General features: G+C 48.1%; 3 protein-coding genes across 8 annotated transcripts in view; 1 reads left to right on the forward strand and 2 right to left on the reverse strand.

Annotated features, from left to right (window-relative positions):
- Positions 1-1,322, reverse strand: part of UROS (uroporphyrinogen III synthase) — a 24,944-nt gene extending 23,622 nt beyond the window's left edge. The window contains exon 1 of one of the 3 annotated variants that reach the window (XM_069566864.1): positions 1,001-1,322. The gene's annotated coding sequence lies outside the window, so the exon portion shown is untranslated. Of the gene's footprint in view, positions 1-230; positions 482-1,000 lie in introns of those variants that run through there. The other 2 variants (XM_069566862.1, XM_069566863.1) reach the window with 2 other exon arrangements.
- Positions 699-18,065, forward strand: BCCIP (BRCA2 and CDKN1A interacting protein). 2 transcript variants are annotated; one of them, XM_069566860.1, is made up of 7 exons: positions 699-888; positions 8,729-8,803; positions 9,481-9,561; positions 13,080-13,169; positions 14,252-14,439; positions 16,129-16,303; positions 17,625-18,065. In XM_069566860.1, the coding sequence occupies exons 1-7, from the start codon at positions 748-750 to the stop codon at positions 17,793-17,795; spliced, it is 921 nt and encodes a 306-aa protein (XP_069422961.1). In that variant the 5' UTR covers positions 699-747; the 3' UTR covers positions 17,796-18,065. The 2 variants fall into 2 exon arrangements, with proteins under 2 accessions (XP_069422961.1, XP_069422960.1); XM_069566859.1 differs by lacking the exon at positions 17,625-18,065 and adding an exon at positions 17,300-17,586.
- DHX32 (DEAH-box helicase 32 (putative)) overlaps positions 17,852-18,591 on the reverse strand; it is a 51,011-nt gene continuing 50,271 nt past the window's right edge. For all 3 annotated transcript variants that reach the window (XM_069566853.1, XM_069566854.1, XM_069566855.1), the window contains one exon: positions 17,852-18,369. In XM_069566853.1, the coding sequence (XP_069422954.1) occupies positions 18,201-18,369 (169 nt within the window). In that variant the 3' untranslated portion in view covers positions 17,852-18,200. The remainder of the gene's footprint in view (positions 18,370-18,591) is intronic.

The raw sequence follows: 18,591 nt of genomic DNA on the forward strand, positions 1-18,591 counted from the left end.
TGTGCCACCGACTGTGCTGGGCGACGCCTGCCGGGTTGGGGCATCTGCTCTGGTCCCGGAACCTTCTTTCCCTTCGGTGACCGCGCAGCACGGCCCAGCGCCCACCCAGGCCAGCAGCGACCTAAGGGGTTCCGCTGCCAAATCGACACGCACAGGCAGTGCCGCAGGCGGGTCCCCGTGAGTCTGCGGAACTCCTGTCTTGGCCGGTACCGTGCACAAGCGACACCTACCTAACAGGGCTGACGAGGCGCTGGGCAGGCGCCCACTCCAGGACGGACTCTCAGGGTTTCCGCCTGCAGGCCGCCGGGAGGCGGCGCGCAGCGCAGAGCCGGGAGGGCGGTCCCCTCACCTCTTGGCCGGCGTTGCCAGGACGACAGTCCAAGCCCCGCCCCCCGTTACTGGTCACCTGCGCCCGTGGTGGGAGATCCAGGAGCACGCGCCGAAGCTCGCGCATGCGCACTGACACCCAGGCCCGGCGACCTAATGAGATGGGTCAAACCACTGCGCAAAGCGAGGGGGGGGTGAGGAGAACCTTGGAAAGACGAGTCGCTCAATGGAAGCAGTTAGAAAAGGCCAAGATAGGACCCCCCAAATTGGACTTGACTTTCGGACTTCACGGCTGTGGGGTTGACGCCGACTCCGCGCCGAGGGTCTTCGTGCCCTCCTACCCGCCCCACCTCGGCTTGAATGGGTGGATCCAGAAGGGCGGGCGCGCGGGGATTGCGCAGGCGCAGAGGCGCCGGCAACATGGCGTCCCGGCCGAAGCGGCGTGTTGTGAGCCCCGTGCCCCCGGCTCTGGGCGACGAGGAAGAGGAGGATGAAGTGGAGGAGGAGGACGAAGACGACAGTGACGAAGAAGAAGAGGAAGAGGACGAGGCCGTCAATGAGGTGAGACGCCCGTGCGACCCCGGTTTACCTTCTGTCTAGGAAAAAAGCAAACTTTTTGATAACCAAAGCCGTGTGAATGGGTGAGCTGCCTGAAGTGGCGGCTTCCCCCTACCTGAGGGTCTTGAAACAGATCCTGGAGATGAGGAAAGGCCCTCACACAGGCACCACGTCGGTCTTTGACACACCGCAGCCACAAAGGTGTTTTCAGAAGGCCTACGCAGGCCGGGGCGGCGGAGGGCCCTGAGCCCTCCTATCGCCGCACCACCTTCCTCGGTGACTGTGTTTGGTTCTCAGGCTGAAGCCACAAATCCTCCTGGGTCGTCAAGGCCCCGAGTCCGTCCACTGCTCTCCCCGTGGCCTCCGCGCCGGGGGTCCCGGTACCCGCCTCCCTCACGGCGGCCCAGCCGCGTTTCCCGGAGGCCCGCCTCCTCCTCAGCTCTTCGCGCCGCCTGTATTATTCCTGCTGTGATTTCCCTCCGTTGTTCAAGTCTCAGCTAAGTCGACGTATCTTCCTTTCAAACCAGGTTCTGGTGACACGTTCTCATAGAACTGGGTCCTACCATAGAGCCTGGTTCTGGTGAAAGTGAAGTCGCTCAGTCGTGTCCGATTCTTTGCGACCCTATGGACTGTAGCCTGCCAGGCTCCCCTGTCCATGGGCTTTTCCAGGCAATAGTACTGGAGTGGATTGCCATTTCCTTCTCTAGGGTATCTTCCCAACCCAGGGATTGAACCCGGGTCTCCCACATTGTAGACCAGACGCTTTACCGTCTGAGCCACCAAGCCTGGCTCTAGGGATACTTAATGTTTGTTGTTCCTTAAAAAGCAGAGAGGTTACTTTGCCAACAAAGCTAAGTTGGTAAAGAATCTGCCTGCAGTGCAGGCGACCTGGGTTCAATCCCTGGGTCGGGAAGATCCCCTGGAGAAGGAAATGGCAACCCACTCTAGTATTCTTGCTTGGGGAATTCCATGGACAGAGGAGCCTGGTGGGCTGCAGTCCATGGGATGGCAAAGAGTCGGGCGTGACTGAACAACTAACACTTTCTTTCAGAGACATTACTTTGCCAACAACGATTCGTCTAGTCAAAGCTATGGTTTTTCAATAGTCATGTACGGATGTGAGAGTTGGACCATAAAGAAACCTGAGCATGGAAGAATTCATACTTTTGAACTGTGATGCTGGAGAAGACTCTTGAGAGTCCCTTAGACTTCAAGGAGATAACAACCAGTCCATCCTAAAGGAGATCAGTCCTGGGTGTTCATTGGAAGGACTGATGCTGAAGCTCCAATAAGTTGGCCACCTGATGCGAAGAACAGACTCATTTGAAAAGACCCTGATGCTGGGAAAGATTGAAGGCGGGAGAAGGGGACGACAGAGGATGAGATGGTTGGATGGCATCACTGACTCAATGGACCTGAGTTTGAGTGAGCTTTGGGAGTTGGTGATGAACATGGAGGCCCAGCATGCTACAGTCCATGGGGTCACAAAGAGTCAGACACGACTGAGGGACTGAACCGAACTGAATGTTGAATGAGTAATTAAGACTGAATGGTCCTTAAGACGCTAGAATGCCTAATAGGTAGCCAAATGTAACACGTCCAAAGCCAAAGTGGTAACTTCGGCTCCTAGACTTTGCCATGTCTATAAATGTTTTCCAAAAACTGGGGTCCCTTCTTGGTGGGTGTCAAGCCTGCAGACACAGCCAAGCCCAAGATCGGAAGAAGGAGCAATTTATTCTTGGCAGCAAATAAGGAGAACACCGAGGATCTTTCCCAAAGCCGTGTCTCTCCAAACAGCAAAACTGGGGTGGTTTTAAGTTGTCATTGTTCAGTCACTAAGTCATGTCCAACTCTCTGCGACCCCATGGACTGCAGCATGATTCAGTGATGCTACCCAAGCATCCTGTCAGGTTGGTTTATTTTTCTCCCTCAGTTTTTGTCTCATCGCCAACAAAAATTTGTAATGATAGACTAAAGGGTTTAAAACAAAAGACAAGTTACAGTTCAAGCAGATAGATCTTTTATTAAATAGACACTCCCAAGACACGGGAGCAGGCCTACCCCAGTGGAGTTACTGTAATGATCCCTTTCGGTTTCTCTCTTTTTTGACTTCCCGTCTCCTCCTCTTGTTGTGCAGTGGGCAGAATAGGGCTTGTACCCAATACCAGTCAAGAAATGGGATGTAAGTGGGCGTACACTCAAGACCAGTTGACAGTTGCATGACAACAGGCTCTATTGTGCATCTCTTCCCATAATCCAGTCTGTTGTAATCAGATGTATATATGTATAGAATATTTTATGAACCCTTAATGGGCTCTTAGCTGCCTAAGGTTATTCGAGGAAGCCCCTGTGGTTGGTTTGTATCCACAGTGTGTCTAGGGTACATTAGAAGTTGGAAAAGTCTCTGGTTATTTTGTATCATATCTGTGAGCTCCTCTAGGCACTTCTGCAATGGGGTTTAGAGATCAACGTGGATCCTTTTTGGCTGGGCCACCCTTCGCTGCTCATGCCTAACTTCCACCTAACAATTTCATCCTCATCCTTCCTACCTAACAATTTCAGTCTCCCCTTTCCCCTCTTGCCCTCTGTCTTTCCCCTGCATCAGGGTCTTTCCAGTGAGTTGGCTCTTCACATCAGGTGGCCAAAATATTGGAGCTTTAACTTCATCATCAGTTATTCAGTAAATATTCAGAGTTGATTTCCTTCAGGATTGAATGGTTTGATCTGCCTGCAGCCCAGGAGAAGGCAATGGCACCCCACTCCAGTACTCTTGCTTGGAAAATCCCATGGATTGAGGAGTCTGGTGGGCTGCAGTCCATGGGGTCGCTAAGAGTCGGACACGACTGAGCCGACTTCACTTTCACTTTTTACTTTCGTGCATTGGAGAAAGAAATGGCAACCCACTCCAGTGTTCTTTTCTGGAGAATCTCAGGGACAGCGGAGCCTGGTGGGCTGCTGTCTATGGGGTTGCACAGAGTCGGACACGACTGAAGTGACTTAGCAGCAGCAGCGGTCTGCAGCCCAGGGGACTCTCAAGAGTCTTCTCCAGTACCACAATTCAAAAGCATCAATTCTTCCGTGCTCAGCCTTCTTTATGGTTCAACTCTCACATCCATACATAACTGGTGGAAAAACTATAGATAGCTTTGACTATACAGACCTTTGACAGCATAGTGATGTCTCTGCTTTTTAATATGCTATCTAGGTTTGTCATAGGTTTCCTTCTAAGGAGCAAGCATCTTTCAATTTCGTGGCTGCAGTTACTGTCCGCAGTGTTTTGGGAGCCCAAGAAAATAAAAATCTGTCCCTGTTACCACTTTTCCCCTCTCTATTTGCCATGAAGTGATTGGACTGGATGTCATGATCTTAGGTTTTTTAATGTTGAGTTTAAGCCGGTTTTTTCACTCTTCTCTTTCACCCTCATCAAGAGGCTCTTCAGTTTCTTTTCATTTTCTGCCATTTCTGCATATCTGAGGTTGTTGATAATCTGACAGTCTTGATTCCAGCTTATGAGTCATTCAACCTGGCATTTCGCATGCTGTACTCTTCATAGAAGTTTAATAAGTAAGGTGACAGAATACAGCCTTGACAAACCCTTTCCCAAATTTTAAACCAGCCTGTTGTTCCATGTCTGGTTCTAACTGTTGCTTCTTGACCAGCATACAGGTTTCTCAGAAGACAGGTAAGGTGGTCTGGTATTTCTATCTCTTTAAAAATTTTCTACAGTTTGTTGTGATCCGTACAGTCAAAGGCTTTAGCATAGTCAGTGAAGCAGAAGTAGATGTTTTTTTGAGAATTCCCTTGCTTTCTCTATGCCATCGAATGTTGGCAATTTGATCTCTAGTTCCTCTTTTTCTAAACCCAGCCTGTACATCTGGAAGTTCTCAGTTCACATACTGCTGAAGCCTAGCTTGAAGGATTTTGAGCATAGTCTTTTTAGCATGTGAAATGAGTGCAATTGTATGCTAATTCGGACATTCTTTGACATTTTGATTGGAATGAACACTGACCTTTTCCAGTCCTGTGGCCACTACAGAGTTTTCCAAATTTGCTGGCATATTGAGTGCAGCACTTTCACACCATTGTCTTTCAGGGTTTGAAATAGCTTAACTGGAATTCCATCACCTTCACTAGCTTTGTTTGTAGTGACCTTTCCTAAGGCCCACTTGACTTCTCATTCTAGGATGTCTGTCTCTAGGTGAGTGAGCACACCATTGTGGTTATCTGGGTCATGAAGACCTTTTTTGTGTAGTTCTGTGTATTCTTGCCACCTCTTCTTAGAAGTCTCTTCTGCTTCTGTTAGGTCCATACCTTTTCTGTCCTTTCTCATGCCTGTCCTTGCATGAAATGTTCCCTCGATATCTCCAGTTTTCTTGATGAGCTCTCTAGTCTTTCCCATTCTATTGTTTTCCTCTGTTTCTTGGTGTTGTTCACTTAAGAAGGCTTTCTTATGTGTCCTTGCTAGTCTCTGGAACTCTGCATTCAGTTGGGATATCTCCTTTTCTCCAATTCCTTTCACTTCTTTTCTCAGCTGTTTATAAAGCCTCCTCGGACAACCGCTTTGCCTGCTTGCATTTCTTTTTCTTTGGGTTGGTTTTGGTCACTGCTTCCTGTACAGTATTATGAACCTCCATCCATAGTTCTTCAGGCATTCTGTCTACCAGCTCTAATCCTTTGAATCTATTTGTCACCTCCACTGTATAATCATAAAGGGATTTGATTTAAGTCATAGCTGAATGGCCTAGTGCTTTTCCCCACTTTCTTCAATTTAAGCCTGAATTTTGCACTAAAGAGCCCATCATCTGAGCCACAGTCAGTTCCAAGTTTTGTTTTTGCTGACTATATAGAGCTTCTCCATCTTTGGCTGCAAATAATATAATCAATCTGATCTAGGTATTGACCATCTGGTGATGTCCATGTGTGGAGTCGTCTCGTGTTATTGGAAGAGGGAGTTTGCTGTGACCAACATGTTCTCATGACAAAACTCTGTTAGCCTTTACTTCACTTTGTACTCCAAGGCCAAACCTGCTAGTTATTATCTCTTGACTTCCTACTTTTGCATTTCAATCCCCTATGATGAAAAGAACATTTTTTAAGTTAAGGGTACATGTATATTCATGAATGGGCTTAAGCAGAGGAGAATTAAGCATAAAATTGAGGCAAAGGTTGGTCAAGTCCCAGCTTTAGTTAATTGAAGTCGGAAGGGTCACCATCTTTATTCCATCCTCCACCTTGTGGGGACTTTAGTTCCTGCAGATCTCAGGTATTATTATGTTTATCTTTTGAGGAGGAACTGGGACTTCTGTCACTGCACTGTTGTTTAATTACCTTTTCTCCGTTCCTCTGTGTCCTTCAGATAATTAATTACTGAGACCTGTTTGAGGGCAAGCACTGTGGTCAGGCTTAGAATACAAAATGGATGAGGCCAGAATGGCTTATTTTATGTCAAGAAAGCCATTTGTGGTTCTTTATCACCTGGCACGCCCTAACTTGTCTGCTTTTATAAATGGTCCCCAAATTCAGAAGTTGCTCAAGTTCAAAACCTGAAAGTTAGATTTAATTCCTCCCTTATCCTTAAAATCTTGTTGGCTTTATCATCAGTAGCCAGACATTTCTCATCAGTGATTCTGTGCCGGTCACAGGCCACTCTTTGACTATCTCTTGCTTGGACTTCTGTAGTACGTTTTAACTGGCTACATTCTTGTAACCTCCAGTCTCTCCTCCATCCACAGCAGAGAGATCTTTTAAAAATATAGGTCTGGGGACTTTCCTCACTGTCTCGGTTGAGACTCCACCCTTCCACTGCATGGGACATGAGTTTGATCCCTGGTTGCAGAACTAAGGTCTCCATGCTGCGTGGCATGGCTAGAAAAAAAAATGTAGCTCTGTTCTCCCTTCCTTGCTTTGACTGCTCCGGTGGGTTCCCGTTTCACTTGTAAGAAAATCCAAAGTTCTAATGGTTATTGGACTGAGAGGCCGCTGGTATGGCAGGATCAGAATACGGAAGAGAGTGATGGGAAATGAGCATGAGGGGGAAGTGTGGGTGTAAAGTGAGGACTGTGGTTATGGGGGCTGGTCTATAATAGTAACTCTACTGACTGGTGGGGGCTGGAATATAATAGTAGCTCTACTGACTGGTGGGGGCTGGTATATAATAGTAACTCTACTGACTGGAGGGTTTTTGCAGAAAGTAACACCAGTGGCTGGCAGTTTATATAAGTGAATATTGAAACGTCTTCAGTCAATAATGTTTAGGTAACAAAAGATGAATTAATACGTCTCTGGCCAATAATGTGAAAAGCTCCATGGAGCAGAGCTTTCCCCTACAAAACAGCTCTTTACTTTGGCCCCTTCCTTGAACGTGGTCTCATCATTTTTTATTTAGCACTTTTAACTGGCTGTTTAGCTAACTTTGTGTTGTAGAAATCAGTACTTGTGTTAACATGGATAATCAGACTACCAGTGATTGAAAATTTGTGTAGTAACCATCACTGACGGTAGTGTAAGAAACTAGGCACTTGGATGTAGTGTTGGTGTGATGATAAACTGATGCAGCCTTTTGGGGGGGGGGTGCAGTTTGACAAAATCAAAGCTTAAAATATGTAAATCCTCTGATTCAGTGATACTGCTTGTAATTTAACCTCTATTTAGGATCCTCAAAGGCTGATCTTATTTAGCACTTAAAAGCCTTTAAAGTTTTGTTTTCGGAGTGAAGTAGTCCTTTTGTTTATTTATGGAATGTTTCAGTGGCGTTGCTTCCTAGAGTCTGTTTCATGTCACCGCGAGAGATGCGTTTGCCCAGCTCCACAGACCTTTTGGTTGCTTGTACTCAGCACGTTTCCTCCTGCCTCAGGGCCTTAGTACGTGCTGTTCCCTGTGCCTGGAGCTCTCTTTCCTCGTCCTTGGTTCCCACCTCCAGTGTCTCTTCTCTAAGGGAAGCCTTTCCTGAATTTCTGGCTCCTATTACTTAAGCTCCTATAGCCCCATTCACCTATCTGTAGCCTCCAAAGGTGTGATCTGTTTATTTCCATGACTCTTTCCTTAATGAAGTCACTCAGTCATGTCCGACTCTTTGTGGCCCCGTGGACTGTAGCCTACCAGGTTCCTCCGTCCATGGGATTTTCCAGGCAAGGGTACTGGAGTGGGCTGCCATTTCCTCCTCCAGGGGATCTTCCCAGCCCAGGGATCAAACCCGGGTCTCCCGCACTGCAGGGAGACGCTTTACCATCTGAGCCACCAAGGAAGCACATTTCCTTAATGTCTGTGTTGCCGCCTAAACTGTAAGCTCCACGAGGGTGTGATGTCTGCTTTTCATCTTGAGTGCCTGTCACAGTGCTTGGTGCAGAGTGGAACTCAGTAAACATTTGCCCAGTGAATGAAGCCTGGCCTTGTATCCATGGGCTGAATCAAGCTCCAGGCAATGCCAGGGACTTTTGGAGTGTTTTTTCTTTGTTCACACTTACTGCAGTCAGGTAAGAGTTTCTCTTTTGCTTTACTCAGAACAGACTTTCTTTGCATTAAAACCAGGTCACTCTGAGCACTCTGTTGTTCTCAGGCTTTGGTTTCAGATGAGATGGTGTAAAGGTGCTTTGTTGCCTGTGCAGATGGCAGTCTTGGCGATGTTTGCTTTTTATTTTGAAGCCTAGACAGTTGTAATTCTTTTGGTAACATTTTCTTCTTTTCCTCCTTTCGCTGGCATGTTCTGTAGATGGAGAGAGAGCCAAAAAGAATGGGGGAGGGGGGAAGGTAGGTGGAGGGAAAAAAACAATGGGCAAATGGAAAATAATGCCTGAATTGTCTTGGTGAGTTATGTATGATGACTGACTTTGTGTGTCATTTACAGGAAGTGAATATTGAATTTGAAGCTTATTCTATCTCAGATAACGATTATGATGGAATTAAGAAGTTACTACAGCAGGTATGGTCCTTATTCCCTGCACAGGAGTCTGCTCTTCTAAGAAATTCCAGGCCATTCAATATAAGTTCTGTCAGATTTCAGTTTTACTCTTCTAGAATTCCCATTCCTGCCTGCCTCCCTTGCCTGGAGGGAAGAATGCTTTTTTCCTTTCCCAGGGCTTCCTCCCCTGTTTGAGCCTCTGTCCCCAGACCTCTTCCCTTGGTGAACACACTTAAGTATTCTGTGTTCTGAAATGCCCTCCCTGTCATCTTTTCATTACTTGTGCTGTTACTCAGTTTTTCTCTAATTCATTTCTCAACTTTGTGGGGTTGGAGGAATTCTCAGGTAATCCCTGTTTCACTGCTCTGCCACCTGGTGTCACAAGCAGCAGAGGGCTCGGTTCTCTACCTGTCAGAGCCTCCAGGGTCTGTGGCCTGATGTCCCCTCCCGCCACCCCCTCCCTATCCTTGACCCTCCCCAGCACGTCCTGAATTACCACCGACTGCCTCTTCTCACATCTCTGTGCCTTGACTTCTTTGATTCACTTCGGCTTTTTCTTTCCTTTTGGATTGCTTTTATGGGTCATCTTCCTGGTCAACTCATTTGAAATTTCACTATTTTTATTTGCATATGGAAATGAGGAGTTTTATTAGAAGCTATTCTTCAGTTTTAATTTAAAATAATTTTTTCTCTCTTAGCTTTTTCTAAAAGCCCCTGTGAACACCGCAGAACTCACAGATCTCTTGATTCAACAGAACCATATCGGGAGTGTGATTAAGGTGAGCAGGACATTGGTGTTTATTCTGATTAAATTAGCTCCGTATCCTAAGTTCCTTCTGATTTACAGCACACAGGCCAGAAACTCAGATTGGAAAGTATTACTGGCTAGCAGGCCATCTCAGCAGTCCAGGGTTATTAAATGCAGTGATCCAGGCAGTGGCAGTGGGTGGTAGGGAGAGAAGTAGGCTGATTCAGAAGAGACTGGGGAGGTGAAATGCGACCGGGCTTAGTGAATGACCGGGTCTGAGAGAGGGGAAAGGAGTCGAAGAGGATTCCGCAGGGTCTGTCTGGAGAACCACAGTCCAAGTGTGGAGGAGAATCAGGTCAGGAAGGGAACATGACTGTGGGTTTGTACGTCTTGCATTTGATTGCATGTGATACATGCAAGTGAGCAGTGGGGCAGCTGCTGGAGTCTGGGGTGTTTTTAGCAGATAAACAGTCACTGACGTCATGAGAGGGGTTGAGATTGCTCAGGGAGGGCAGGGATGGACTCTGGCCGCACCGGTGGTAGCTGAGTGAGTGAACTGAGTGGCAGAGCCTGCAAGGAGGCTTGGGAGTGGCAGGAGCGGGAAGGGGGAAGCTTTGAGTGGTGTCATGCAAAGCAGGGGGTGGCGTTTGGAGGAGGGGCAGGCCGGGCCTCTGTGCACTCTCCGCTGGCTCTGTCAGCTCTGCGGCCTGACGGGCTGCCCCGCAGCTTGGTGTCTGAGGACAAAGCAGTCCTGCTTGGCTCATGGAGCCGCACTTGGAACAGAGCTCTGTGCGGGCGGCTCCTGTCACTTCAGTCACAGTAGCTGGAGGGGCTTCAGCGGGGCTGGAGGATTTTCTTGCCAGGTGGCTCACTGCCTTGACTCCACTGGGAGCCCAGCGGGGACCGTGGGCCTCCCTACCCAGGAGAGCCAGGCGGAAGTGGAGAGCACCATGGTACCGAGTCATTTGCAGCATCTGCCTCAGGAGCAGATGTGAAGGTCCGTGCAGGTTCAAGGGGAGGGTGCACAGACCCCCCTTGCTGGGAGGAGTGTCTAGGTCAGTGTCAGACGAGAATGTGGGATCGGAGAAGGGATGGGGACCACCTGTGGACGGCAGTCTGCCCGGTGACCTCACATACGCCCACGTGGCGCTCTGTCCGTGCGGGTGGTGCTGGTTCCTTCAGAGCGGTGGGTGCGCAGGGTGAGGTGTGTACAGCCGGGTCTGGTACTGGCTCGGGCTCTGTACGTGTAGCCGTCTGCATGAAGTCTTTTTTTATATCCCCCGCACCCACCTCAGTCTAAGGTTCCACTCTAACATAATCACTGTTGGCCTTCTCACTTTGTTTTCAAAGCCAAAATTCTTGAGAAAGATTCTACGTTCAATTTCCACCTCCTCTCCTCCTGAACACCAAACACCTCAATCTGGCTTTTACCCCCGACTCTCCTGACGTCCTGAAACTGATGGGGTCGCTAGTATCTTTGCACAGCAGACACTTTTCAGACCTGCGGCCAGCATGCAGAACCTCTGGCATGCAGAGTCAGGAGCACGAAACGAGTGACACCCCGGAGGCTTCCTCTCATGGGCTCAGTGGGGAGGAGCAGGCCGCCTGCTCTTTCAGCAGGTAGATGTGAGCTCTCGCTGACGAGTGTCCTGAGACCTGAGGGACACCAATGAGAAGCTGTCACTTTATTTTTGAAAAGTTTATTCTCTGGTTGGGGGATTCATCCTTTAATTGAATAATTACACAAACAAATCCAAAGTACAGTCAGGGATCCCTTGGCTCCCACAGAGACACCTGAGGTGTCCCAGGGACCAGACTTCTCCTTCTGAGGACAGGGACTGCCAGAACTTTCTGGACCCTGTGGAAGTGGGGGAATTTGGACTGTTCGAGAGAAGGCATTTTCGAGGGTTGTGGAGGGAAGAGGTGGGCTGTGCGTACCGCACGTGCTTGCTCAGCTGGAGACTCGGGGCCCAAGAGGCTCGGGAGAGGTAGGGGGTGGGCTGGGAGGAGGCCGGACTCAGGTCAGGCAGGGCGGCTCCTGCGGGGGAGGCGGGTGGTGGTGGACGAGGCTGGGCTGTGGTGACCAGCAGACCCCGTGCTGCTGCCTGGATGCCCGATGGCCTGTCGAGGAAGAGGGCTGAGCATGTTCCAGAGTGCTTGTTGCTTCTCGAGGAAGCATTTGGCAGGCTTCGCCTTGAGGGAGCCTTTTTCACACTCCCTGCCGTGGGCCTGTGGGTACCAACAGGCTTCGTCACAGTGGCTGGGGGTCCACCGTCTGCTGTTGCTTTCAGGGGGCCCAGGCGGTCGACACAGCACGTTTCCCTCTGCTGCTTTCCCCTCTCCTCCGAGAGAAGGCATACCCTTGGGCCTCTCACTGGGACTGGTGGTCTCTCCTGAGCCGCCCTCTCATCTTCTCCTTTGCACCCTCTTGTTTTGTTGAGCCTCAGGCTCCCCTCGCTTTGGCACATCACGTGTTTGGGTGACCTGGGCCTTAGCGGCCTTGCCTGAGCCACCCTACCCTTCCGTGTTCAGTAGGTGTGTTTTGTCGTAGAGCCTGGTTGGCCCCTCGCCTGAGGTCCCCTCAGTGGCATGGTCCGCTCAGATCCAGGAGCCAGGCCCCCCTGCAGCTCAGTCTGCTTTGACTCGGGCCCCGCAGGCAGTTCTACCCTGCTCTCTGTTCCTGCTGAGGCCCTGGCCGCAGGAGGCGCCCTGGCACCGCCGACTGCTCCTGTGCCTGGCTGAGTGGCGGTGCTGGGACCCCTTCCCGCAGAACAAGTTCAGGGACACTCGGGGCAAGCCTGGGTCCCTGCCGTCCTTCGGGGGAAGAGCAGCAGCCTCGTTTAATTCATTCAGCACATCTTCCCCGAGGACTTAGTCTGTGCCAAACTCTGTGCTGGGGACTGGGGAAGCCGAGAGAGGAGTTTACAGCTTGGACGAGCGGACAGGCAGCAGGTGAAGCAAAGTGTGGCCGATGCGTTGAGTAGAACCGAAGCAGGAGGTCAAAACACGAAAGGGTAGGGTGGCTCAGGAGTCACGTACCCCACTCTCGGTGCCGCTTTTGCAGTTTCTCGTTTCCCGTCTCACCCTCTCCTCTCCTGCCCGTGCGCTGAGGCATTGTTCATCTTCAGCTGTGGTCATCACTGGCCGGTGCTCTGAAGCATGGGTTTTGGGTGAGACAGTGTTGTGGACGCACAAACAAGCCTGGGCGGCCTCTAGCATCTCTTAGGAAAGAGACTAAAATGGTTGCCTTAATGAGGGCTTATCTGTTCTGGACTTAAAATACACTGAGCAGAACGTCTTAAGAGTCAAGAAAGATACTGAGAGCAGAAGGAGATCACCCAGCCTGTGAGAAGAGGACAGAGTCAGGGAGGTGACGTGATGGGAACAGGGCTGCACAGGTTTAGTCCATGAGGCTTTGCTAAGGCATGACAGTAAAACAGAGTTTTCATTTGAAATGTGAAAAGATAAATGCCACCTAGATTCCAGGACTTCTTACTGTACTTCTTTTCAACCAAAGGTAAAATGAGTGTTTTCTTTTTTTTGAAACAGCAAACGGATGTTTCAGAAGACAGCGATGACGATGTGGATGAAGACGAGATTTTTGGTTTCATAAGTCTTTTAAATTTAACTGAAAGAAAGGTTGGTTTCATTGGGTGGCCATTAGAGTGGTTATTCGTTAGGGCAGAACCTAAAAAGTTAATTCTATTTAATCCTTGATGAAAGTGTGTTTTATATCAGATAAAGATACTAAATATAAGGACATGTGCTCTTGTGAAATCTTAACTGTAATCCTTTTTTCAATATAAAGATATTTTTGTTTCTCTGAATAATCTGTACCCAGTTAAAGTCATTTACTGCCTGTGGTATAGAGAATTGTCCTCTGAGTTTTAAAGAATGGGTTTTCTGATGTTGGTGTGGACACAGCTGTTTTTGCTGTCTCTACAGCTGTTTTCTTTGATTCTGAGTCTTCATTGCTTCCTGAAATTGAGGACACTCACATGTATTTGTATTTTCATTCATATATTGACTCATTGATGGGTTCTAGTTAAAAAAAAAGAACCCAGGGGGTTTACCCTCCTTAGAATAAGATGCAGGCTACACTTTAATTTTTAAGTGAACTTTTCAGATACTTTCGTCTTATGGGACGGACTAGTTTCTATCCCAGTATGTCTGAGTTAGTATAACCTTCTCTGACCACTGAGTATGGGCTAGTAAATAACCAGGTGTAGTTACTTTTGAAAAAGAATCAACACAATCAGACTTGTAAAGTGAAAGTCGCTCAGTCGTGTCCGACTCTTTGCAGCCCTATGGACTACACAGTCCGTGGAATTCTCCAGGCCAGAATGCTGGAGTGGGAAGCCTTTCCCTTCTCCAGGGGAGCTTCCCAACCCAGGGATCAAACCCAGGTCTCCCGCATTGTGGGCAGATTCTTTACCAGCTGAACCACAAGGGAAGCCGAAGAATACGGGAGTGGGTAGCCTATCCCTTCTCCACTGGATCTTCCTGACCCAGGAATTGAATCAGGGTCTCCTGCATTGCAGGCAGATTGTTTACCTACTGAACGATCAGGGAAACCCGAAGACTTGTAAGGTTTTTTTTTAAAGGCTTTGGCAGGAAACCACACTTATCTATAAGATACTAAAAAGTGATAGCTCTCACGTTTATGTTTTCTCCTGTGGTTGATAGCCTGTGATAGAGCGAGCCTTCTCTTTGCTTTCTAGGGTACCCCTTGTGCTGAGCAAATTAAGGAGTTGATTCTGCGCCTCTGTGAGAAGAACTGTGAGAAGAGCACGGTTGAGGAGTTGGACAGGCTTTTCAACGACACCGCCAGGCCTGTGGGCTTTCTGCTGAGTGAGCGATTCATTAACGTTCCTCCACAGATCGCACTGCCCATGCACCAGCAGCTTCAGTAAGAGCCTGGAAAACGCCTTTCAGCAGGAGGCTTTCCCCCAAGTAGATTCAGAAATGTGACTCCAATGGAATATGTTGGTTTATGCATGTGTTGGGGGAGTGCCTGAGAGATGTATGTGTTACTAATAATAGGCTTTTTAATAGTTTTAATTCCTTAGGACTGTTGTGACAATAGTCTTAATAATCGTAAAGATTTAAATGGTATAAAAATTAGAGTTTCATATACACTTTAACGCCTATTTGATGAGTTTTTCATCCGCTTCAGAGATAGGATTTCTGTTTCACGAATGAAATGTAAATAATTACAATAACAAAACCGTAAAATTCCTAAATTCCATTGGGATATTCTGTGGCGAATGCAACCATGGCCTGATACTGCCTCTCAAGCTACTCAGGGTTTGTTACTGTTTTGCTTTAATGCAGCAGCTTTAAGTTTACAAGAATATTTTAACTGTACGGAGAGATAGGAATTGATATTGCCTGTGCTTTGACATAGAGGAGGATGAAATTACAGGTGGACACCCAGGCTTTACAGAGTATTATTTCTCAGAGGTCAGGGTACATCTTTGTGATTTCGCTGGAAATAGTTGGTGCAAATGTGACTATGGTTTGAAACCTTTTGGTTTTCCATTTTTCCTTTATACAGTTGCTTTTTAGCTTTGTTCTTTCTCCCTTGCCCCCTCCCCTTAGCTGCTCCTCATACTGTACTTGTGGTGCCTGCCTGTTTGACTTGTCTTTTTTCTGATCAGCTGAAGCTCACGTTTGTTTGATTTCATAGGAGGATCAGCTTTCTCCTGATCCTGTGAAAGAAAGCCGATGTGGGTTGTTTTGAGTTTCTTTACATTTTTGTTTAGCCAGACATACGGGGTTGCTGCTGCTGCTAAGTCGCTTCAGTCGTGTCCGACTCTGTGCGACCCCATAGACGGCAGCCCACCAGGCTCCCCCGTCCCTGGGATTCTCCAGGCAAGAACAATGGAGTGGGTTGCCATTTCCTTCTCCATGCATGAAGGTGAAAAGAGAAAGTGAAGTCGCTCAGTTATGTCTGACTCTTAGCGACCCCACGGACTGCAGCCTACCAGGCTCCTCCGTCCATAGGATTTTCCAGGCAAGAGTACTGGAGTGGGGTGCCATTGCCTTCTCCACATACGGGGTTATGTATGATTTAAAGGAAGGAAGGAAAGAGTTAAGGTTTCATTGCTGTCTCATTGATGTGGTAGTTCAGGGCATCTGTCTGGCCATTTCTGGCAGGCCGGAAATAAGTCCCAGGTGCCAGTGAATGGAGACTGTAGAGGTCACCTGCTGTTGAGGTCACCACGATGGCATCGGTCATGGCTGTGTGCCCTTGTGTGTTTCAGTTAAATGTTTTAGAAAATCCAGATTCTTAGGTATTTTTAACAGAGCAGTGATGTTGTTGAACTTGAGACTCTCTGTTAAGTTGCTGTGTATCTACAACTCAAGAGTGCTAATCTGCGAGTCACCATACGATTTATTATAAAAGACGCTGCCATAGTCAACTGAAGTGCATCCGGCTGCTTTAGAAGCATCCAGATCTAACGTCTGTCGGTTAAGCCTATGTCACCACAGAATTCCGTGAAGAGGTCTCAGTGGTTTTCTCTGTGCGCTGGTTTGTCCATGGATCTTGTCCGGCCCAGCAGGCAAACCTTGTGTCTGTGTTTGTGCCTCGCAGGAAAGAATTAGCAGAGGCACGCAGAACTAACAAGCCGTGTGGGAAGTGTCACTTCTACCTTCTGATTAGCAAGACGTTTGTGGAAGCAGGAAAAAGCAATTCCAAGAAGAAACGGAGCAACCAAAAGAAAGAAGCGTTAATGTTTGCAAATGCGGAAGAAGAATTTTTCTACGAGGTAAGACTGTCCTGTTCCATCTCTTTGTTTAAATGTAAATAAGGATTTTCTTAATAATAATCAGGATTTCTTGCTCTCTCACTTTATGCTGAAGTTTATATGTGGCCATTCTGTTTTTAAACCTCTGTATCTACAGCGCCTTGGAGCTAATAACAAAGTGGGGAGCAGGTGATTATCAAGCCGATCACGCTGATGGTTGGCCATTTACAGTGTGCTTAGTATGAGGTCTTCATTCTCCCACCGCTCTGGAAGGTGGGCGTTAGCCTGGTGGACAGGTGGGGCCGTGGAGCCACTGCCTGGTGGTATGGAAGGTGGGGTGGGCCCTGTGCCCCTGCTGCTGGCTCCCATGCCGCCCCGTGCCCTGGGACCTAGAGGTCATGTCCCTGGCAGGACTCTCCCTGTAAGCTTGTGCCCATGATGGACAGATGCCACAGCATATACTTCCTCATGCTGCCTGCCTCTCAAAAATGCTAAGTCTCTGAGGAGGACATATTTTCCTGGATTGGATGATATCACTTATTTTAAAAGGCGTCCACTGAAGACAAAAGCTCTATAGATTGAGCTCTGTCCTTGTTTTTCAGGAAGTACGTAGGTGGAAATTGTTTAAAATGTGTGCCTCAGCGCTTGAGGTGGGCCAAGGCAGGGGCGAATGTGCGGGTGTTCTAAGATGGGTTGGTCACGCAGACTTACTGTCCTCACATGAAGCTTTATGCCAAGGAAGCAGCCGGGACAGTGCTAAGACTAGTCTCACGGTTCTTCTCATTAACTGTCAAATGCTATGTCTTAATTTCACTTGTGTATCCCAAGATTATTTTGAGAATCAAATGGGCTTGTGAATATGAGTGACTTCAGAATTATAAAGGTGAAAGAAGGTGAAATTGAGTCGCTCAGTCGTGTCCAACTCTATGCGACCCCATGGTGTAGCCCTCCAGGCTCCTTTGTCCATGGGGTTTTCCAGGCAAGAATTCTGAGGTGGGTTGCCATTCCCTTCTCCAGGGGATCTTCCCAACCCAAGAATCGAACCCAAGTCTCCTACACTGCAGGCAGATTGTTTACCCTCTGAGCCACGAGGGAAGCCAGGGCATTATCACTCAGCTGCTTGTTCACCTCCTAGAAGTAGGACGCGTCTACCCACTCTCTTCATGCAGGTTAGAAATCTCCTTGGGGAGTGCTTTGTAACTTCTACCTGACTGTCCCATTTGAGCTTCCTTTCAATTGTCAGCCTTATTACATTTACCGCACTATTGTATTTCTTGTTATTGATTAAATGAGTTTTGCCTTCAGCTTGTGTGAATTTTAAATTTATGGTCCTTTGGTTTAGAAGGCAATCCTGAAGTTCAACTACTCAGTGCAGGAGGAGAGCGACACGTGTCTGGGAGGCCGATGGTCCTTTGATGATGTACCAATGAAGCCCCTGCGAACTGTGATGTTAATTCCAGGCAACAAAATGAATGAAATCATGGAAAAACTGAAAGAACATCTCTCTGTCTAACCCATCTCCCATGGACCGTGGCGGGCTGGCTTCTGCACAGTTACCGGAAGACTTGGTGGAGGCTTCCTGAAAAACTCACGACTTTATTCAGATGAAGGTCCTACAAAAAGTTGGGTTCTGTCAGCCGTGTCTGCGACACATTTACAAAATATCTTTGCTTTTTTAAAATTTTGGTCAAATTAAGAACAGTTAAGAACTTTTCCAATAAGAAGAAAAACCACGGGGTAGTAATTTAAGGAACTCAATAAAAACTTCTATTTTTAGTTTAAATAACACACAGAGCGTTCTTCCTTTCAGGGCTCCGTGTGGGCCGTGGCGCCTCGTCGGTGCTGCCCCGGTGGGCCGGCTGCCGCGCCACCTCTGGGGCAGGTATTGCACATGGGGCTTCGTGGACGCTCCGCAGCGTCACTGCACACTGCACCTCTGTTCAGTAGTTTCCGGGCACTTGTCACACATCTGCTCCTTTTTCGTTGCTGAAATAGGCGATAGGTGATCCATGACTTGCTGTAGAATATCCTTACTTTCACTGGGAGGCAGATTACTGAAATAGTATTGTGGTGCCAGTTGCATAAATCTGTTAAAAAACAAAAAATTATTAGTGGTGAGAGATTACCAAGCAAACATGACTGGACCCTTCCCAGGCCTGGAGGGTGTGCCTCCAGAATCTCGATTAGTCTGAACTTCTCAGCGACTCAGTCTGCCTTTGTAGGATGAGTACTTTGTGGTTCTCGTAGGACCAATCCAGCTGCATTTCTAGGAGAAGCTGGGTTCTCTCTGTCACTAACCACTGGGGAGA

This window comes from Ovis canadensis, chromosome 22 (genome assembly GCF_042477335.2).
Source record: "Ovis canadensis isolate MfBH-ARS-UI-01 breed Bighorn chromosome 22, ARS-UI_OviCan_v2, whole genome shotgun sequence".
Taxonomy (NCBI): Eukaryota; Metazoa; Chordata; class Mammalia; order Artiodactyla; family Bovidae; genus Ovis; species Ovis canadensis.